The following is a 22,722-nucleotide window of genomic DNA, read 5'->3' as shown; positions in this document are numbered from 1 at the left end:
TAGCCACTGACTAGAGGAGATTTTGCTTCCACTGAGATTGTTTCTCATCCAAGTCCTGGATCTGAAAATACCCATTCAGCTTCATTTATACAAGGCTACACTTAATCCTGGGTTATTTTTTAGGAAGAATGGAGAAGAGTTAACTACAGTCAATAGCAGATTGTTACCTGTGCACTCAGGACCCTTTGCATGCCAAACAGTGTCTTTGAAGAGAGCCTTTCTTCTGTGGGTTTCATGTCAGCTATTTCTGTCCAGTGGCACCAGCTTACCCTGATGGAGGAAAAGTAACTGAGGTAGTCAAGTTCTTGATTCATGCCCTCTCCTCAGTATGTGAAACTTTTTGCAGGTTGAAGGTAATGGGCACTGGAAGCCTTGGTGGAATATTGGGTGTAGTGGTGTTTTTTTGTGCTACTTTGCTTTTCTGACATTCTTTTGATCACAAGATCTCTCTGTTCAGAACTGACTAAATCATCTGTGAATCATGGGAAGGCTTGGGGTGAGATTTGGCCGTATCAGTGGAGGGATGTGGGCAGGAAGGTTTTATGGGAGTATGGGACAACCTCAGCTTTTATTTTTCTGCCACTCAATACTTTGGTTTCATGCCTCTGGCAGGTGAACTTCTGCAGGGGCAGAAAGCCAGGGAGGTATATGCAAATGGCAGGAAGACAGAGCCATATGGTAGTCAGTGTGCTGATTGTCAGGGCTGTCATTGCTAATGCCCCATAAGTCCCTCATGTTTTCCTCAGGGGAAGAAGACATTTGTATTTTAGCAGACCTCGGTAGTTGTTGCCATCTTTGTAGCCAAGCCAGAGGCTCTGGACTTATGGCTGGTGTCCTAATGAAAGGATGCTTGTGATGTTCATAATCTTGATAGCAGGGCTGGCAAGCAGCACCTGGCTAGCTACTTGACCAGAGATTAACTGGGACAGTTCTAAAGCAGAAAAAGGGAAGGATTTGGCAGGTTTTGTCCAGCCATCTCACCACAGTGTTGTTGAAACTAGGTGAACACTTATTTATTTCACTACCTTCAATATACCGGTGAGTTCTTCTGTGAATGCTAGAGTCTTGGCAGAATGCAAACATGATTTTCTCCCCATTCCTTTACTGCTCCTCTCTCTTCTGTTGTGCCTACTAACTGGAAAGCACAGTGAGGCTGAATAGTGTCCTCAGACTAAGTGCTGTGTATTCATCCGTAGCATCACAGCCTCCAGAGAAGAGGTTAAACAACAAATGGTCTGTTTGTATATGCCTTACCTTACAGGTACTGTTTTCTCTATACCTCAGGTAGGACAAAGGTTTCAGACATGGAGTCTGTCTTGGAGATCCTAACAAAGAGTTTTAAATCAGTTTATAGTTTTCTTGTGATGTAACCAAATATAAACCCTGTTTATTTAATTAAGGCATGTAGCTGATATCCAAGACAATGAATATGTAGGGCATGAATGTTAGACATTTACCTGAGATCTTTCTTACCTTTGGATGAAGGATAATGTAAATGTTCTCCCATTGCCTATTTATATTTTTTCCCATTTTACAGAAATGTGAATGAAAACCCAGTGCAAAATTTGGTGTCTGCGGTGCAGCTGCCTAGGTTTGAGCTGCTTGCCTTAATTCACTTTATAGTCAGTGGAGGTAAAAACATCATTTTTAAGACCTGCCTTATTCAAAACACAGTGGCTGAATTCAAACCTACAAAGGCTTCTTTCTCTCCATTGACGCGAAAGGGGGCCCAAATTAGTGTTTCTTATGTAGACGGACTACAGATGGCCGAAACCCAACAGTGAAGAATCAGTGAGGAACTGATTCCATTACATTATTCTCCATTTTGAAATGCATTTATTTGGTTATTAATGAGATCCAATGTGCTTCAAAGTTCTAAAACAGAGGAAGTTCTCAGGCATTCCCCAGGCTGGCTCAGCTTTGTTAGTGGGGCTCACAGACAAACTGTCTGGTATTACACGACCCAATTAGTTTTAATAACTTCCCATTCAGACCACATTCTCACTTGCCAAAATAGAATTTTTCATGAATTACTAAATTAATAATCAGTTCTTACTGACTTTTAACTTAGTGAAAGCTGATAGGAAGATGTTCTTGGCTTGTAATACAAGCCTAATACAAGCTTCTGTGGAGGTCACAAAGTTTCATCCTATTTTTATCAGCCTTCTCCAGCCACCGATATTTCTCTTTCCCCAGGTGCCTTTCATTAGCTTGTTGAAAATCTGTGGGAAGTGAAACAATTTAACCTTTGAAAGATACACAACAGTTATTTACTCTTTCCTCTTCTAACAAGTCAGAAGAACCAAACAGTATTAGAAATTGAGTCACCATACACCAGTAAAAGTAGTTTACCACTCCATTAGTTTATTATTAACAGAAAGCTACCTAGGTCTTAATTAAACTGCAGATTTGTTTCCCTGAGATAAATACAGTTTGGCAAGAATTGGGAAAGATAAACTCAAATATGTAATTCAATACTTTTCTTTAGTAGTGTCTGTTAGGGTTTTGTTTTGTTGCTGAGGACAATGTTTAGAAATAAGAACCTGGCTGTAAACACCTGACTTTATTGAGGTAGTCATATATAAGGTTGGGGCAATAAAGTATGTCCTAATTATTGTCCTGTAGGTTTGACTGTTAACTGTGATGTGGGATACTGGACTGGCTTTCAAGCTCTGTTCTTCAAAAACTGTGCCATAAATGAATGAAAACGCTGGAAGAAAAGGGAAGAATTGTTATTGTCTAACCACAACAGTCCAGGCAGGCTGCCATAACAGCATTTTTTAAGCTCTAATTCAATAATTAGATCCAGCTACAAATGTATTCGTTTAGCCAAGTCCTCTAGTTGGCAAAATGTCTCAAATTTCCTTTGATAAATGCTGTTGTTTGCTTAATACATCGTTAGATAGTTTACAAATTGCTTGTCTGTAAATTACTATGTTCAGTAGCAGCTTATTAATTGGATTAATTTGGTTTGGTATTTTGCTAGAAATAGTTTATCTTTATATGAATGTATAATTTTATTTCATTACAGTTACAGATATAACACTGTTTACTAATGGTAGTGTATCCAATTTTCAGAAAATACTGCGTCTTGCAGACCAAGTACAAAAAAAAAGCATTTTTCCAGGACTTCAGTGAGAGGGAACAGTTTTTTCTTGTGGGAAAGAAAGATCCATCACATGTCTTTTGAATGCACAGTACCATGTACTTCCTGTGACTCTCTTCCAGCAGGTTTTACACAGCTGCTGATGCAGCCTGTTGGGAGACTGGACTGTAAGAGCCTTGTTTTACCATTCTGGCTGCTCCAGGTAATCTAAACACATTTTAGACAGATAAATGCATGCAGACCCCAGAGCTAGTACTGCTTGCATGCAGAAATCCACCTCTGTAGATGAGGTTCCAGTAAAACCCTCCTCTCCACAAGCCAACATCCATAATCTTCCATGCATAGTCTCAACTGGATCTATGTTGACATCTTAGGACAAACTGGTTTGCTACCCTAATCTCTTTAATTCCCTGACTCCTGTTGCCTTTCAGAAGTCTCCAGAGGTGTTTGTAAACACTTAGAGGAGACTGAAAGGGGAGGAGATTATGATGGGCAGGACAAAGACAATTTCTCCTTTTCTCCAGGTGTGCTGGATATCCCAGCACGGGGAGAGCTGTTTTGCCAGCTACCTGTCCTTGCCTAACCCTGCCCTTGCTCTCTGCTACTTCCTTGAATGACAAGATTGTTTTCATCATGTTTTCCCACTGTCCCTTTGAACAGATATCCCACAGGAGAAGTGAATAGTCAGGGATCCCAGGAGTGCTGTTGGATTTGAGGGCTCATCAAGCCGTAGCTCTGGACACAGAGCTGAAAATGCCCTTGTGTGGATCCATTCAAATCCATTTACTATACCCTAGGCACATGGGCACTGCCTTCCTGCACTGGCAGATGTGGAAAGCACTGTCTCTCCCTGGACCTTGCTCATGTTAGCAGACCTGCTGGAGTGAGCCTTCCCTCCTTTACCGCCACCTGGATTTACCCACAGCCTCATTACCTCTGCTAGTGCTGGTATGGCTGTACTTCACTGCCTTTAATGTTATTCTTAAAAATACCAGAGGAACCTATCTGGTCCTACACCATCCCTTGTACAGTGCAGACTGTCTTCTGAACCCCCAGTCAAACACAATTTTCTTTTCCAGTCATCTGTCTCCCTGTTTCTGGTCAACAGCTGCAGTCCTCTTATTCAGGGGGAAAAGTCAGCCATAGTTAAAACAAAACAAAACCCAGAACAAATACAAACAAATCAAATTAAAGAAAATGTTTTAGAGCATTTCAATACTCACATGATCTTGTGAGATGGTTTCATGTCTAAAATGGTAATATTATTTCTGGCAATCTATCTCATGCTATTCTTTTGTTGATTTTTCCAACCTCTCAGGAACTTGGAATGAAAATATTTTACTGATGTTACTATCCCTGGGAAAAGCTTGTCAACATAGATCCAGGTTTATGCTGAAAACTCAAAATGTTTAGCATGTGGTTTTGTATTTTTCCTTCATCAAAGACATTATGTGGGGCTAAAGCCTGTTCACATGGAGACAGGAAGAGATACTGACACTGTAATTAAAACAAAAGGCGACATTTCATATCTGTGTACACATATATGCAAATATCTCTTTTTGCAAATGATAATATCATCATATGAGAAAGTCATTACATTACTGTAGCTCTCTCATACGAAAGCTGAGTAGACACTCTGGCACTCTGGGCATATGTATTCTGTAAAACCTCCCCCCCCTCCTCTCTCTCTCTCTCATTTTTGCAGTGGCTCTCTGAGCAGGGGGATCAATGAAGCCTGATTTTGTATGGATTTGTGTCTTGAGGTTGAGACCTTATCTGGACTTTGAGGTCTCATATGAAGTGCTGCACTTTTTACCTCAGTGAAGCATTAACCACAGCTCTTAACTGCCTACCTAGTTTCAGAATACTTCTAAGGACTTAATAGTTTTTGGATTTCAATGCCTCTCAAATGTGCTTGATGAGCTCAAGCATTTGAAGACTCACAGAGAGATCTAGATGCTCAAAGAGGCAGCACAGTATCTTAAATACAGTTTCTGCAAAATGAAGCTAAAGTGTCCTCACCCACATATGGAGAAGAAGCATACAAATTAAAACAAAAAACATGAATTTAAACATGAACAGAGAATTTAACAGCTAAGGAAGAAAAGATATATTTGCAGATTAACCATTAATCACACAGGGGAAATCTTCCATTGCCTGTGAGAATTTAGCACCTAATTGCAATTTGTCTCTTTTAAAATTTCCTACACAATCTCTTCTGTAAATGTATGTAAAGCTTCTCACATTGCACATTAAAAAAAAAATCATGCATATGCCTATGTGTCTGGGGGGTAAAGGAACTTGAATTTCAGTTGTAGCTGTCAGAAAAACTCCCCTATTCCATGGGTTCATTTCTGTGTTTTCTTTTTAAATTTTTAATTAAAAGACATTGATTTGCCATTCTGAGATTTCTATGTTTAGTTAAAAACAAACCAACCAAACAAACTAAACAAACTCCAATGAGGATCTTATTGGCTTTGGAGTCGAATTTTGGCCTGCAAGAGAAGGAGCAATAGCTCAATGACAACACTGTTTTGACAGAAAAGGCCAGATAGATGAGCTTTAAGAGTTTTAATTTCCCTGAGGGGTCATAAGGTCCCCTGATACCAAGAATGTTAAAAAGACAAATCAAACTGAAGAGTTGAGTCAGGTTCATTAGCTCTGGCAAATCAGAGTCACCACAGCAAATGCATTCTTCCTTGGGTTTGTATGAAAGCAAAAGTTTGCTACACAGCAAACAATGTAAATGCAATGCTGTATTTACCTTAGTTTTGCCCTTGTTATCATGGCTCAGTGATTCTTAATTGCTAAAGGAAAGGCAAAGAGATCCATTTAAGGTTTCAAACACCTGCACACCTGTCCTCTCACAATTCGGGGTCAAAGCACAGCAGCAACAAACCCAGTGGTTCAGGATGCTCCTGAGCTCTCTTCCCTTTGAGTGCCTATGAGTCAGTAGCAGGGATCATGTCCCAGTTCCATGGGTGATTCACAGGCAGGACACAGGCTGAGCAGCCATTTGAAGATGCTCTGAGTGTTTTGAAGGCTGGAAGAGGTGCTGGGGGCAGAGGGGCAGGCAGCTCTTAGTGAGGTGCAGGGAGAAAGGGTCAGATGCTGAACTTGAAGAGGTTCACAGGCTGTCAAGTGAAAACTGAGGGTTGAATTAGGAGAAGCAGCTTCAGATCTTCCAGCTATGAGTCACACAAATCATGAAAATACTTGAAATATTTCACCTACTCATACATCTCCTTTATCTTTAACCTCTTCCCTCTCTTTTGTAGTTATTCTCCTGTTCTGCTTTCTTTCAAGTCACACCCTGCACTGTTTTCCTGCTTCCTCGTCCCCTGTTCCCATTTTGGTATCTTTCTGCTGCTGAGCATTCATTACATTTTGCAGATCTTTCACATTTTGGAAAAACTACAAGCAGTATTTCTGATCTTTGGTCACTGAGTATTTGGTCTATGTGATGACACAGTACTAAACTGTTTTTCAAAAAAATTACTTGAGAAACTAAATAACTGATTAATTTTTAAGTATGCACTACCCACATACATGCCCTCAATCTGATAATGAATTTGTGCTATTTATATCTGTAGTAAATTGGTGATATTCAACATTTAGAATGCAACTGAGGTCCCACTCTTTGATCAGGTGGAAGGGAGATAAAAAAACTCAAACAAGTAATTCAGCCAGACTCAAAAAAGTCTCAAGCAAGTTATTTGGCCAGCAAGCAGATGCCTAGGGATCTGAGGTGTGGACAGGTTGGTTTTGTCCTGAAGCTGAGTGAACCAATGAAGAGTTGCCAAAGCAGAAAAGGGTGAGAGGTGCCCAGACTTCTGCAGTGTTATCTCCAGCTTGCAGCACAGTGGCTGAATGGTCACCTGCTGCCCTTGTGCTGTGGGTGAAGTGATGAGGGGCACACACCCCTTCTTGGGACTGGGAAATGTGTCCTGAGACTGCTATGAGGCACTGAAGTGGCAGAATGGAGCAAAGTCTTCCCCAGCCCTTCTCTTTTCCAGGGCCATTGCACATGTTGTGTTTCAAGCTAGAAACAAAAATCTGCCAGGCCAGGCTTCTCCATGTCAGGAGCCTGAGAGCTGCCAGGATGTCAGAGCACAACAGGGCAGTCTGCAGTTCATGTGCATTGGGCCTGGAGTAACCCTTGGAAAACTAAAATTTGTAGGATACAATTGTCAGGAGAGCATCCCACAGAAAGGGACCTCCTCAGACATTCATCTGGGTGTTGTATAGGAGGTGGGCAGTGCACAGCTCACCTCCTCCTGAATGGGAAAAGAGGTGTTATGAAGGAAATTGTGCTTGCCTGCTTTTTGAAGAGATGGGGAGAAGGAAATCAACTCTGTTTCTGAAAGGGTAGGAAAGCATCCACCCCCATCCCCACTCCAGCAGGACTGCCTGGGGAAGGGGAAGTAGTGTTTGTCTGGTTGTGTAGCAGGTGGTGTTGTTTTGGAAAAAATCTTGCTTTCTTCTAAATGCCTCCTGCCAGGTCAGGGAGAGGAAATATTCAAAAAGGACTGCTGCCTGTCAATGACATATGGCTCCTGCACACCACTACTCTGCAATTCTATTTCTGTGCTGCCTTCATGCAGGGAAAACTGAAGTGGCATCTATCAATTATTCCAACTGAGTCAAGAGCTCCTAATACTTTAAGTCCAAAATAAGAGTTTATTATGCTTTGTCAGGAAATGTCTGATAGCAAGCAATTCTTTCTTTTTGCAATGATCTACTTAAAAACTGATGTGAAACACATACATGCATGAAACAGCTTGCATTGTTTTTACTGCATTTCTTTTGATTGTGCTACACCATGAAAGAAAAACAAACACATTCAAAAAGCAGACACTCCCAGGCTCCACATCTGCAAGTGCAGTAGAGTTGTTTAGGTCTCCAGACTCCATCCTGTATCTATTTAAACATAGATGTTTCTATATTTATATGAAGGCTCTTGCAAGTAAGGGAACAAAGCCTAGTCCAGACTCCACTCTGGAAGGTACATTCAAGTTTGGATTTTTTGCTAGAAAGCATCACATGTGTCCTTAGTTCTGTTTTATATTGGACCAAATGATAAGTGTTGAATCTGGAGAACTGGAAATCTCCAATGTCTGCACATGGTCAGTGGATCTGATATTCCTTTAGTGTTATTGCTGGTGTCTATGAGGGACAGGAAATCCAGTCACCTGCAGGCCAAACCTGCTGAGAACAGGGACCCCAGTCCCTCAGAGCCCTGCTGTGCCTTCAGTGACAGTTCACTGAAAGCAAGATGCCCTGAACACAACGTTTTGGCTGCAACACACTACTCTGGGTTTTCTAAATGAAACTGTTTTGCCAAACACCTCCCCACAAGATCTAGTTTTGCTCTCTGATCCCCATCCCTTTCCTCTGCAGAAAAAACCCAGACTCATTCACCATGCTAAACTTTCAGTGGGTTAATAAAAAAAGCAACACAAAATATTATTTTATACAGTTCCTACCACAATCCTCCCAAAACCTGAAATGATCCAAACAAGAACAAGAGAGGCCTATCTAATCAAATTTTGACAACTGATAGTCCATATTATGCTGTCTGGCAGCTGATAATCTTTAAACACACCATAGGGCATATTAATTTCTCTTTTGACACTGTTTACATGTTATACATGCTTGGTTATCTTGCTTAGTTAAAATACAAAAAACTTTGAGCACTGGCATCATTTTACCCTTTCTTAACATAATCAAATTACTTCTGGTTATACTCCAGTCTGTCACATTAAGTCCCACTTTATTGAGTTGTCTTACTGTGGCTTGCATTGTAGCAGTGCCTAAAGAATCAAAGAACACGGTCCATTTGTGAAGCCCACAGACTAAAGATCCATTATTCTTTTGGGTGTAGATACACTTCTCTTCATAATTACATCCTGAGCTGTGACAAAGTGGCTGCCAGGCAACACAGCTGTCAAAACTACATTGCAGGGCAGTTGCAAAGCACAAATCAAGTATAATAATAGAAATATTTGGGACATGACAATGTTTGGGGTTGTCATAATCACCCTTGTCCTTGCAAGTGTTGGTGCTGATGTTGCCACTTGGCAGTCCCAGATCTCTCTGGCATTTTGAGGACTGCAGCACACTTTTTGTCTAAGGGCTGCCACTATCCTGTCTCTTTTCTGTCTTTTCTGTCAGCAATAGGCATCATTGCAATGGGGTGTATCACTCTGCTAAAATAGGTGATTATTTTTTTTACACTGAACCTTTCAGATCTGGCTAATGTAAAGGGCAATAGCAGTGGAAAGGAGGTGATGCCAGAACGTGGCTGGAGCAAACCCTGTCCCTTTCAAGAGTACCCAAGCTGGCCTGATTCACATTGCTCATCAAATCATGCACAAAGGATGCAGTTAAGTTGATTTAACTGCTTCTGAAAGGAGCAGATCTGCTTTACCTCACTTCCAGGTTTCTGCCTTCCTTGATCCTGCAGCTGTGGGGTCACAAGGTGGATCAATTCAGCTGTCTGGCCAATGGAAAATCCATTATTTTCTGAAGTGTCATTTTTCCACCAGATCAATCAGCTGAATAGAGTCTGATGGTTACCAGATCACACGGAAGGGTGGCAAAGGGAGGAACACGTCCATGGGTTGCAGGAGGGATCACTGTTTCACAGGAGCCTGCGGTCAGGCCAGTGCTGCTGAAAAGCCAGGCTGCTGCTGCACTCAGGTGACAGATAATTCAATGTCACAGTGATGCTGGAAGAGGCTGTTGTCTGTCTCAGCACTGTGACACAGGTTGGGCACATCTGCCATCTTTCTACTGTGGGTGAGCCTGTGATCGCAGAGGAGCTGGCTTAGGGAGCACATTAGTGAGGAAAACAACCTCTTCCTTTCTTACTTTTCCCCCCCAAGGTTAGTGTCTTGGTTAAGCCAGTTCCCTGTGGGGCTGGAGGAGGAATACTGGGCGAGTCCTAAAACCAGTGGGACCTCTTGGCTGGGACAAGCAAACAGCTCTCTAACATGGCTGTGAAATTGGCTTGACTATTAATGTCATTTACTCAGACATTTAGGCACTGGCAAAATCCTCCTGGATGAGCAGGTCAGCCTTATTTGTAGCTTTGAGGCAGAAGATATATGTAAGGAAGACCCACATAACCATCAGTTCTGTGATCTAAATAAGAGAGAACAGAGCCTGGCAGAGAGGAAGCAATTTCTGTACCATGAGTTAGAAAAGGCAGGCTCCAGAGACTAAATAAAGTCCCCATAACTCATGGAACTGAATTCTAGACTAGTCTTTTACAAATAGTAAGGGAATTGGTTTCTCACATTGAGAGTTCTCTTGCAGGGATTACCTGAATGACTGGAAGCAAGTCATTCATCTGGGATGAACTGCTTGGTTTCTCCAGTACCCATGCTGGCTCGCATTGGATGATGAAACACTTCTTTGAGTCAAAAAGCCACTGGGAAGGGAACAGAGAAGGTCTTTACCCCTTGTAGCCATAAATAATCACTGGACCAGAAGGTAACTCGGGCAAGTGGGAACGCGCGGAGGCCTCCAGCCCGGGCAGGCTCAGTGCTTGGGGGTCACACCAGGCTGCTTGGGACTTCCTCCAGCCCCGTACTGACAGCCTCCAGGAGGAAGCCGAGGCCAGCCAGCCCCTGGAGGAGCCCGAGCCCCTCTCTCCTCTGTTCGGAGCCGCCGTCTCTGAGCGTGCTGGCCGCTCTCCCACGTGTTCTCGCCGGCGTGCGGGTCGGTGCGGGGCGCCAGGGCCGGTGGGGACAGCCCGGGCGGCGGATCCCCGAGCGCAAAGGAGTTAACAGGACTTTCTGCCTTTCCCGCCCGCGCCTCCTCCACCCTCCTCATTACCTGCACTTTATCACCGCCGGAGCCGCGGGGCGGGAGCGGTGCAGGGCCGGCGGGGCTTCCTGCGCCGCCCGGGGCTGCCCGCGGCGCTGGGGCCGCGCCGTGCGGGGGAAGGTGCGCGAGTGCTGCGCGCTGCGTGCGGGGGAGCGCCCGCCTGCCCGCCCGCCCGCCGAGTGCCTGCCTGTGGGTGGGAGCGCGGCTGGGGCTGGGGCTGGGGCTGCGGCCGGGCGAGAGAGCGGGGCTGTCTGCGCGCCGCAGCCCGGCAGGGATGCGGCATGGCCGTGGGCTCCGTGAAGATGCCGTCGCCGTGTGAGGGCGCGGAGCTGGCCCGAAGCTGGAGCCCCGGCGGCGGAGCCCAGGAGCCGCCGCCGCCGGTGCAGCTGCGGCAGAAGCTGCGGGAGCTGCCGGCGCTGCTGCGGAGCGGGCTGACGCTGCGGAGGAAAAGCGCGGCCGCCGCCGGCCGGGTGAGTGAGGGAGGGAGTGAGGAGAGAGCGAGGGAGCCGCCGGCGGCCCGGGGCAGCGCCCCCGCCCTGCCCTGCCCTGCCGTGCCGTGCCCTGCCCGCCGGGCTGCGGTGCCCGGGGCAGGCGGGGCCCGCCCGCAGCGCCCCCGGCCGGGCCGCGGTGCGCGGGAGGCCGCGGGATCTCGGCGCGGGGCCGGGCGGCGGCACGGGCTGAATGAGGGAGGGAGGAGGGAGGGAGGATGCCCGGGCAGCACCTCGGCACCCACCGGGAGAGGTGCCCACGGGGGGCCCCGGGCTCCCGCCACTGCTGCTAGCTCTGGTGTAACATGAGATACCAGGGTGAGAAAGCGTCCCTGTCCCATCTCGGGGTTCCTCGAGTGGCTGTCCCCCTCTGTCCCTTCCCCTAGTGCGGGCTGGTGCCTGCTCTCCGCGGACAGCAGGTACAGTGCCCCTGTGCTCCGACAGCGGTGCACACGCGTGTTCCAGCGGCGAACTCCAGCGTGCCCCGCAGCGTGTGAAGCTGGGATGGAGTGAAGTTGGGATGCACACGCCTGGCCCTCAACCTCGCGTGTCTCCTGAGGCCGTGGGGTCAGGTGGGCGTGACCGAGATCCCCGTCCAAATTTCTCTCAATTTCACCCATTTTTAAAAAGGCTGGGGGTGTGTCTCCGCAGGGCAGTCAGTGCTCTGGTGAAGTACAGTGTGACACTGCTGCGGCTGGGAACTGCACCGGCAGGCAGCTGCCCGTGGCTCCGAGCTCTCCCAGCTGTGACTGGAGCCGTATCGGGGGGTGGCATTGCCATCAGATCAGTGGCAGTCAGTCTGGTCCGACCTCACTTGCAGGCCAATGCTGGATTGCAACCCATCTCCTGAGCAGTCGAAATGGAGGAGTGGGTTAATCTACATGGGGTTGGATCTGTCTGTGTTGGGAATCATGCGAGCTGCTGTTTTGTTTCAGTGCACTGATCAACACCTGTGCAGAGAGTTGGGGGAAGTCAGCATGGTGTGTGTTTGTACCCTCATCAACTTTGCAGTACTTTGCCCATGTAAATAAATGATTTCTCTGCATGGGGAAGTTATTGTGAAATATACCAGGGTGTGAATTTCAAACCAAACTTCCTGGGTGAATGCTTTGTTATAAGAGGATATATAGGCAAGGAAGATAATTAGGATTAAGGTAGGATATAAATTCACAGTAGAATAGCTATTTTTAAGTAATGTGGATTCAGATTCCAGTTTTACAGTAATTTTTTTCCTCCAGCACATTCAACATACAGAATAAAGACTAACCTGTATGGAGATGCCTAATGATTTTTATTGTTCTGGTGAATTAATCCACCTGATTACAATCCAAGTTGTCCATATGAACACAGAGCTAAGGAGAATCAGTTAAACAGCTAAGTCTTACTTTACCCTAGGAGGATATTTGTGACAGATACCCTTCTTCCAATGAAGAAAGTCCTTTTCTAAATTGTATGGTTTGTTCCTCATTAGAAGCATACGACCAAAGCAATGGAGTAAGTGTGCAGTGAGGAGGAGAGAAGCAGTGCAGAACTGCTGCTGGTGGCAGCTTTAGTTCACAGGCGGGTCTGAAACACTGCTTTAACAAAACAAATTCATGGCACTTCAGGGAGATACCACACAGAGAGCAGCCTCAGGTTTACTCTCGTGGTTATTCCTCACCACTACTGAAAGCATTTGACAAGTGAGTGGTACAACAGTTACTCTGTAAATATTTGCTGTGGGTGAGTTAACATCCCGGTGAGAAGCCTGGGTAGCTCCTGAGTCTTACAGCTCCTCACTTGTGCTTGATGAACCCTTGGTCCTCTCTTGTTTCACAGAGTTCCAGCAAGACTCTGCCTGCCTTTGCTGATGTTCTGTGTTATGGATCAGCAAACACAGTGTGACAGATTTAGTGGTGGTGTCAGCTATGGCTTCACCTCCTGGTACCCTGTGGGTCATCTTGTAAAGTTTTTCTTGTACCATCTGTCTTGGTAGGAAGACTGGAGGGAGGATGGTGAGTCTGTAAGGCAGTCTGGAATCAGCCCAGTGGATCTTCTGCTAGGAAGAAATTCTTTACTGTAAGGGTGGTGAGACACTGCAACAGATTGCCCAGAAAAGCTGTGGATGCCCCGTCCCTGGAAATGTTCCAGGGCAGATTGGATAGGGCTTTGATCATCAACCTGGTCTAGCAGATGGTGTCCCTGCCCATGGCAAGGGGGGTGGAATTAGATTGTCTTTAAGAAGGTCCCTTCCAACCCAACCCATTCTATGATTCTGTGACCTCGGATCAGTGGAAGATGCTGTGTGGGGATGCTGTATAGCTGCCACAGTGTCTTGGTCCCATGTGGAGAGTGGGGATACTGTGCTCTGCCATCTCTGGGTTTGCAGGGACTATCCTGCAGATGGAATTACTCAGCAGCATAAGTTCCTAGTGGGGTGTTCCAAGGAGCAGGTCATACAAAATTCCAGCAGGGTTGTTAATTCACTTGCTCCCTTTGGAGACAAACTGGGCACCTGAAGTGCATGGAGCGTCCCTATATGTGTGATCATCCAGGGAGCAGTTTGTTTTTGTTGGTAGTATCCTGTGTTGATTCCTGCCTGCTCTGTGCATGTGCCTTTTCCCCCCAGAAATGGACTTTCAGAGGCATGACGCTTTTCATGTACTTCTATTTAATCTGATTAATAATTTAAACCCAGAGAAGGAGAGTATTTGGGAGAGAAAAACATGTTAGAACAATAAAATGCAGCATTTTTATACTTTGCCTTTTAAACATGACCCTAAAATTTTAAGTCTTAAAATAAGGTTGGACAAAGCAGTAATAATAACATATGAAACAAAGATTCCTTTTTCCCCCCACCTCAACAAAATATTTCAAGTTAATCCAAAGTTAATTTTCAGAAGGTTTTGTTTGCTTATGAAAAAAACTTAGTCTGTTCTTCCTCTCCAGTGGCTTTTCTTTGTGCCTTTTTGCTTGTTCAAACACCAAGCTGAGAGCCTTATTTGTCCAGCTGGTTTCATCAGGAGTGTTGCTCACTTAGGTGAGCTGTTTTCAAGTAAATGCTGACCAGCTGAAATTCTGGCTTGTTTAATTTCCTAGAAAAATATTATGACCCTTGAACAGGGGTTCTGCTTCTGATGCTGACTTGCTCAGGGACTGCCTGCAGTGCAGTTCGCCTCCACATCTATAAAGCACAGATAATCTACATGTGTGCATGCCTGGGGACTATGGATAATAAAATATAATGGAAGTGTTAAGGGTATTATAATTGTTTTAAGGATGTACTTCACTTTATGCTGTTCAAATACTTCCTGGGCTTCAGGGGAAAGGAAAGCATTGTGTAGTAGAGGGTAGTATACACAAAAAGAATTGATTACATTTTGAAAATCAGTATGGGGTGAAATAAATGTTTTTAATCTATTTGGATATCTCAGTCCTTCACCCTTCACACTAGACTATCTGAAAGTTGTGACCAGAGATGGGGATAATTGAAAATACAGTGTAACAAAATTAGATTTCCCTCTCAGTTCAGCGACCCCCAAAACTGGAGAGCAAATAGGTATTTTTTGCTTTCTGTCTTGGGATACGTCCAGTACTAATACATGTAAAGAAATTGGAGATGGAAAAGCACCTTGTAGAAAAAGCTTCAGTAACCATCCTGCTTGGATGTTTCTGTGCTGTGAACAGTAAACATGAATACACTCCACTACTTCAGTCATTTAGATAAAACAAACATCCAGTTCCTTGTCTCGGGGAGCCCAATGTTTCTTTTAAAGCTTTTGAACTTTGAACTGCACATTGACCTTGTCCTTGATGGTTTTTTCCCTTAAATTCAGTCTTAGGACAGGCATAGCACAGTTATCCGAGATGGCGTGGACGGTTACATTGCATTTGCGCAGTGAGCTGTGAGGTGAAGGTTTTACTCATCATCCTCTGCTGGATAAAATAGCAGAAAATGCAACCTTTGCTGTGGTAGCTGGGTGTGTGTCAGAGCTTGTGCAGAGGCAGAGGAGGGATCTGTTGCAGTGGGTCATTGTGCCCTGTGGAACTGTTCCCTTCCACTATGTCCTTTCTCAAATTCTCTGGAAAGACTCTTCCAGTTTCCCAGTTTGCCTCCTAGAGTTATGTGTTGAGTGTATGTGTAGGAGGCATGAGTACTCTGCTTATGAACTGTCTTTGCTGCTCTTCCTGCTGCTTGTTAAAGATATCTTCTTCTCTCTCCTTTTCTCTTGTGACTAGTGATGAAATACAGTTCTGTGCCTCTGGAAGCACCAGCAGGGAGGTCCTGCAGGCCACTCCATCATGGCAAAACTTGTTTTCACCACACTCCGTTTTATTCTTTATGGACCTGACACTGGAGGTGCTCAGAAGGAGGATGAATCATCTTGCACACACAGAGGCACACACCTTTTTAATCACCTCTTCTGCTTTCTAGGTTCACACTTACACACAGATAAATACTGTTATACATGAGCATCAATGTTGCTCTTTGTCACAATAGTGGATCTGGAAAACCTTTTGGATGTCATGGTGTCAAACCACATACCCTGATTTTGTGAAAGATCCTGCTGGTCTGTAGAAACCTCCCTCATGGGATGTACCTTTTGGCTTGATCAAAGTTGAAGAGATATTGAAGAGACTATTTTCTCTTTTGAGACCTTGTAGTTACTTTTGTGAGTTTCCTAGAGGTCTTTGGCCAGGCAGATGTTCTCAGACTGTCTTCACCTTAGCTTTGTTTTGAGCAGCTACTTTGCTGTATGTCTGTCAAGATGTAGCTGACTGTAGGGTTACAGGTTGAAAATAAACTACAGAACCTGTGGTACAGCTGCTAAAAGTCTACATGAGTTCAGGGTGAGTCTGGAGAAGTTCATGGAACAGAAATGTATTGAGGATACATAAAACCCATCAGACACAGAAGGTTCCCAAGCTGAAAATAGCTGGAGGGTTGGAGTGCATTAGGGATATCTATCATGTATTCTGGCACTAGCGGTTGTCATGCTGTTGGAGACAACTCCTCTTTGGCAGAAGAGAAAAATCAAACTATATGCAATCTGTTTTAATTAAATGAAGCATCAGATCCTCTCAACCTGCATTCTGCTAAACTTTTCTTCATCTCCTGTTAGGAGGTTTCAGTTGCTTATGTCATTCAAGTAGCTATTCTCCAATCAATTCTTTTGGCAGCTGGGGAGACTATAGTGTTGTTGATGAGGTTTTGCCAGGACATTAGAAACTGGCAGCTGGAAACACTCAGAATTTACTGTCCTTCCTTCCATGGCTGCATCGTGGTGGTAGTTGATATTCAGGTTTTGATTGAGCTGAGCATATAGATCTGCTCTGTACTCAGATAATCCTCTTGCAAATGACTGACATTTATGGCAGTCCATACCCTTGTTGGCAGCTTCTCATCTTCATGGTGCCTGAGTGACCTTGTACTTCATGCTATTGAATTACACTCTTTTCCTAATATTGCACTTTTTGAAGGTTCCTAATCTTCCAGTACACCATTCTGTTTACATTGGTTTTGACAATACCTCCAATTTTGTGCCATCAACACATTTCATTAGCACCTTTATGCTCTTTTTACCAGTCTTGCTAATGAGAAGAAAAAAAAATCATAATAATTTCCCCGGTATCTATGTTTTTATATACTATGGAGACTTTAATTTTGACATTTCTTCTGCATTAAAAAGATGCAGCAATGTTTTGTATGGATGCTGTACTGGCTGAAATCAGCACACAAAAGTGCTGGATTGACTCAGTGGGTTGGAAGTTTTATTGTCAGAAGGATTATTGAAGTTGATTGATTGATATTGGTGACATTTTACTTTCAAGTCTGCCACAGAGGTTCTACTCAGTAAGTTAATATCCCCATCACTTTAGCAGCTATTAAGTGACTAAAAATAGTTGTGGTAAGTAATCTTGAATTTTTCCTATTGTAACCAGGATTATTATGTATTCCTGCTAGATGTATTCGATTAAGAAAATTATCTTTCACATATCACATATAGTATCCTTAAACTTGTCAGCTCTGTGATTGGTGATGCATGAAATATTGAGCAATGGATAAAATAGCTTTAGCAACAGTGACCATGGTAGCTGGTGGGAAATATCAGTGCCTCATGTGTTTATTTGCATAATAATTTGTTTCATAGTCAGTCTTCAGTAAATTATTAAATTGAGAATACTTCTTAATTAACCCATGTGTTATGACATCTGAGAAATTATGCCTGGATTTGATTAACTACAGTTGAATGAAATGGAAAGTAAACCCATACTTCTGCCCCAGGAAGTAACCTAGTAAGTTTTGCAGAATGCAAAGCTATTTTTCTCCCTGAGGTTGGGGATTAGCCTGATTGACAGGATGATACCCACTGCCTGTGGTCTTACACTGGTGCTGGGAGTGAGGCTGGCAATTCCTGGACTGACAGTCAGCTGCTATTTAGCATCCCTGGGAAAGTCCAGATGCAGCACTAGCTGGTGCCACTGCCAACACATGGGGAATAGGTGCCATCATGTGGCTTGTCTTCATGGGAGCTGCATAAAATTAACACAGATTCCTGGACACACCAAAAATGCAGCAGCTTGCTTTAAACTATGGGAGAGGCTCTGTTTCCTTTCTCTGCTTTGGTCCAGAGCACATCCTGATAAGCCTCTTTTTTGACCTGCCTACCATAAACCAGACTTGACTGTAACCCCTTTCCCAGGCTGCAAATTTGGCTCCAGCTGAAAATACCTTGAGCTCATTTTGCCTGTGCTTAGACTTTAAGTGTCTATTCTCTTGTGTTGAAAATAAAGCCTTCAGTTAAGGATTGCAGAAGCAAGTTTGATCATCCTTGCATGTTTTTTGTCTGGTTGGATCTCAGTGGTTTCACTTTTGGTTTTGCACCCCTTCCTAAGGGATGTAGCTTGCAGATCCTCAGGTGTGGTACTGCTGTGTATGGCTTGGAAACCTATCAAGGAAGTCTATGTAGGAAATAAGATCAACTCCACTGGAAGTAAAATTAGTGTCTTTGTAAAATTTCTGCTAGTGTTACATCCTGTTGAAATTCTTGATTTAAAGTGAGCTGATTGCATACTTACAGGAAAACAAACAAAATTCACTTAGTGGAATTTTGTACTTTAATTTGCTTGGTTACAAACCTGTATTATTGGTTAATTCACAGTAGATTTCCCAGCTGCCAGGATGAATGAACAAGACCATACTGTACAATTATGACAAACTCTGTTAAGATTTGTATTCAGCTGTTGTTACTTGTATGTCCCCAGTGGCTTGAATTCCATTTGCGCCATGAGGAAATTGCAAAACAAGCTGTGCATTTTTATACAGATGAAAATGCTGAAAAGACAGTGATAGCTTTTCAAAAGGGGAAAAGAAGAGAAAAAAAAGAAAAGCAGAATATGTTGAGTTTCTGGGGTATAAACTTTATCCATGACACCTTTTTATTTAAACATTTTTTGTTACACCTGTGTTTTTGGCATGAGTTTAAGGATAAAATAGAAGTCATTTGGGCTCTAAAGTTAAAAGCCATGGAAGCAGGATGTGAGTATTTGCAAATTCTAGGCATAAAATGCAGTAGCTATTCATAATTGTCACAATGACTTTTAACTCAGTTAACTTATTGTTTGGTTTGGGTTAGTTTGACCTTGTAAAATGATCCTCTTCTAGACATTGTATTAAGCTAAGGTCAATTATTAATTTAATAATTTAAATCCCATGCTATGGAATTTTTTCTGATTAATTCCTATTTTGAAAGATATTTTCTTACAGAGAGACTCAGTGGTCTAACTGATTAAAAGTCAATATAGTTTTTTTTACTTTTAGTGCTAAAAGAAAATATTATGCTGATTGGAGGAGAAAAAAGCCCTTCAATCTCTATAAATAGCAGTAGATGTGTATTCATAGCATCAGTAAGGATCTTCTGCCTTCAGTTTTAGAACTGAATTAACCCATTAAATCTTAAAATGCCAGATTATTTCCTTTCTTGAAATACTGATTGTCAGGAATGCAACTTTTTTTCCCCTTGCTGCTGAGGAGACTGCCTTTCTGTCCCTGCTTCCTGAACCTCATACTCAAGCCTTTATGTGACTGAGACATACATGGGATACACGAGTTAGAGCAATAAAGAAAGAAATAGTTGAGAGTCTTTTGTTTAATTATGGGATGTGATTTATCTGTGTGTGTGTGTGTGTGTTTTATTGTGGTAACTTCTCCATCAGCTGCCCCTTCTGAGCCTCTCTGCAGGTCGTGCATGTGTCAGTATCAGCACTCTGACTGTGGACTGAGTGGCACCAAGCAAGGAGCAGTGGCTGCTTGAATTGATACCACTGGTGGAAGAAATGTATGTTAAACTGTGCCCTCCGTGATGAAGTACATGGTGTGCAGTTTGTAGGTCAATATTGAGGAGGAGGGAGGAGTATTTTGGGTTAAAAACTGAAACAAACAAAAAAAGAGGACCCCAAACCTCAAATCCCACAGAAAACCCCAACAGAAAATTGAGGTCCAGACCACTTATGAACATCAAGGATTTATTATGTGGCTTTGGGGGAGGGAGAGAGAGCAGGTGTTTGGGGTTTGTTTATACATTTTTTAAGATGATAAGCATTTAATTGTGGTTTTCTGGCCAAGTTCTCACCGAGAGAGCTAGACCCAGTGGACCTAAAACACTTTGTAATTTCAGATGGATGTGGTAATCATTTGCTGCAATAGACTGCTACTGCACACTGCTGAGCAGATGCTCCATTTCATCCCATAGGTGAATCCAGTTCAGTGATACATCAATTGATTTTTAAAATATGGAAAGAAGTGGGGGGAAAACAATGCACACACACACAGCTCTGAAAGTTGCAAAGCTGTTGTTTATTGGGTGGCTGAAGGAATGAGACAAAAGTATCACTTAGACTTGCTCTTGATCCCAGCTCATATACAATCCAGTGCTTTGTTGTGGTCTGTCATTTCTGCAGTGCCTGAAGCCTCCTGACAGTAAAAATAAATCTGGGGGTGTGGGCTGCGAGTCTGATGCTGGATCTGTGTTGCAGGACAAACTGTGTTGTGTGGTGTTTGTTAAGGAAGGATGCCCGAGACCCAAGCCCTAACAGGAACAGAAGCAGAATTGAGTACTTAGCTGCCAAGGAAGAAAGAGGAGGACAGAACCTATCCCAAGCTTAAGTGTGTTTTGACTTAAGCAGGATAAACTGTAACATCTGTCAGTGCTAGCACTGATTTGTGCATGGGAATACTCTAAAGTAGCCTTCCTTGCATTTTGTTGGGAAAAAGTTACTTAAGAAACAAAAATTAATAATCCTGTTAGATTTAACTGTTATAAACACTTTTAAAAACTTAAACAGAGTTAAATTCCCATTGGCCAAGAATGGCATAATTATGTTAAAGTTGTAATTTTGATACTTGAAAAACTTATACTGTGCAGATCATCTTAAAGTTATACTCTGTCAGCTCAAAGAGTGTCTGCAAATGATTAAAAGACCTGTTATCTTTCTTCCACAGGTATAAAAGAGATTGATAAAAACACTCAGCCTGTTGGAGCACAGTAATTCATAAATAGTGTCTGTGTTTATGGCCTTTGATGGCAATTGCTGCAACAAAATACATAAAATGCAAAAAATAATAATGGCAGTCAAATTAATATGTCTTTATTTATATTTTTACTATTGTACTGAATAATACTAAGGAACATTGAGCAGATATTTAATTTCTTGTTTTATCCTATTAAACAAAACAAATGAGTTTCAGATTAGTTTTACCAAAGCTATTTATCTAATTATGGCTTTCACTGCACTTGAACGAATGGTTGCAAATCAATAGGTCTCTTAGGTTGCCAGGACATGCATTAATATTGGTGAGTCTCCAAGCTGAATAGCAGGAGTGATGTCTCTTTGTTATTTTTCCTTTCAGATATCTGGCCTCAGTTCATACAGTGGATGCGTAAACTGAGAAATTACCTGAAGGCCTGCTTAAAGAGTTCCATTTATAAACTGATCATTTGCAATTCAGTGTGGCAAAAAATATTTACACTATACTGGTGGAGGTTTTATTTGAGAAAACCCAAAGCAATTCTTTCAGAGGAACCTAGAGTAGATAAAAACATGCTGTAGTGGGTCAAGATGATGGTTCATCTAGTCCTGTACCCATAAGTTATAAGGTTAATCTAACAGGTAACAGTTTTAGCCATAAATATAATGTTTCTTGTGATTTTTTCAAGACAGTGTGTGGGCAAATGTTGTATTGCCTGTCTCCCACACTTTTTTTTTTTGTTTTGTGTTTTCTTTTTGATTTTTCTGTTTGTTTGTTTGTTTGTTTGTTTTCCCCCTAGTTTCAAATAGTCAGATAGTTTATACTCTGGTGATGGGGGCTTGTTAACATTAACCATTTTAGTTACAGCTTTTCATGTTGTGCACCTGCAAAGTCAGTCTTTTAATGAATCTGGATAGTGTTTTGTTTTCAGACTCATCTTGGAACATAAATTCACAAACCTTCTCTGTGGGGTCTGGTGACAATAACTTTACAAGGGAAGGAAAATTGAGTTTTGTTTTATTCTGTTGTTGATAAAAACATTTAGTTTTGATCAGTTTTCAATTTTCTACCTTTAATTTCAGGGACCCTTCCTCTGTTCCTGTGAGGTAGGGAACTTCCAACTTCTGTACATTTTACTTTTTTATTCTTTTTTACAGCTGTTTTTCAAGCAAGCAATTCCAATCTCTCTAGATGACTCGTTCCATGCTGTAATCATTTTTGTTACCTTGTTTTGAACTCTGTCTGCTTCTGCAGTGTTCCTTTGAACTAGTGATGGCTTGTGCTGAATGTAATATCCTAGATGAGGGTGCACCACTGTTTTATATAAATCATGCAATTTCCTCCCTCTCCCCATCATGTAGGATTTTCATCCTGACAATCTGCTATCTCTGCAGAACTCCTGGGGCCACTGATTAGTACTTCACACAAAATGTCTTCCCAGCCACTCAGGTTGCTTTCTTTTAGCTGATATAAATAATTTTAAAGCAGCATAAATTGTCAGCATACTTTTCCTTGCTTTTGATGTGGATAAACATAATTTAGCACTGTTTACTTGCCTACCTTGACTAGGTCCGTTTGGAGCTGTTTATAGGCTTCTGATTGTGACTAACCAAATTTGTTTGAAAATTTGCTTATCTTGATGCTGACATCATAAATATGTTTCATGAAACAGCATCCAGCCTAGGATACAATGTTGAGGCATCTTTGTGTTTTCCTTTTCACAATGAAAACGGTCCATTTAGTCCTGTTCTCGTCCTTGATTATTTCTGTGTTTTTGAACAACCACA

At 42.9% G+C, this 22,722-nt stretch overlaps 1 protein-coding gene and 1 long non-coding RNA gene across 3 annotated transcripts in view; one reads left to right on the top strand and one right to left on the bottom strand.

Annotated features, from left to right (window-relative positions):
- LOC143693615 (uncharacterized) overlaps positions 1-10,828 on the bottom strand; it is a 49,860-nt gene extending 39,032 nt beyond the window's left edge. Inside the window, exons 1-3 of one of the 2 annotated variants that reach the window (XR_013181508.1) lie at positions 9,537-10,697; positions 1,255-1,325; positions 168-270 (exon numbers count right to left, since the gene is read on the bottom strand). This is a non-coding gene — a long non-coding RNA (uncharacterized LOC143693615). Of the gene's footprint in view, positions 1-167; positions 271-1,254; positions 1,326-9,536 lie in introns of both variants that reach the window. The other variant, XR_013181510.1, reaches the window with a different exon arrangement.
- Positions 10,829-11,220: 392 nt separating this feature from the next.
- RAPGEF5 (Rap guanine nucleotide exchange factor 5) overlaps positions 11,221-22,722 on the top strand; it is a 157,100-nt gene continuing 145,598 nt past the window's right edge. The window contains exon 1 of the mRNA XM_077175973.1: positions 11,221-11,409. Within this exon, the coding sequence (XP_077032088.1) occupies positions 11,221-11,409 (189 nt within the window). The remainder of the gene's footprint in view (positions 11,410-22,722) is intronic.

Source organism: Agelaius phoeniceus, chromosome 1 (assembly GCF_051311805.1).
Source record: "Agelaius phoeniceus isolate bAgePho1 chromosome 1, bAgePho1.hap1, whole genome shotgun sequence".
NCBI lineage: Eukaryota > Metazoa > Chordata > Aves > Passeriformes > Icteridae > Agelaius > Agelaius phoeniceus.
The sequence above is the reverse complement of the archived record's forward strand: the minus strand, read 5'-3'. Positions and strand labels throughout refer to the sequence as shown.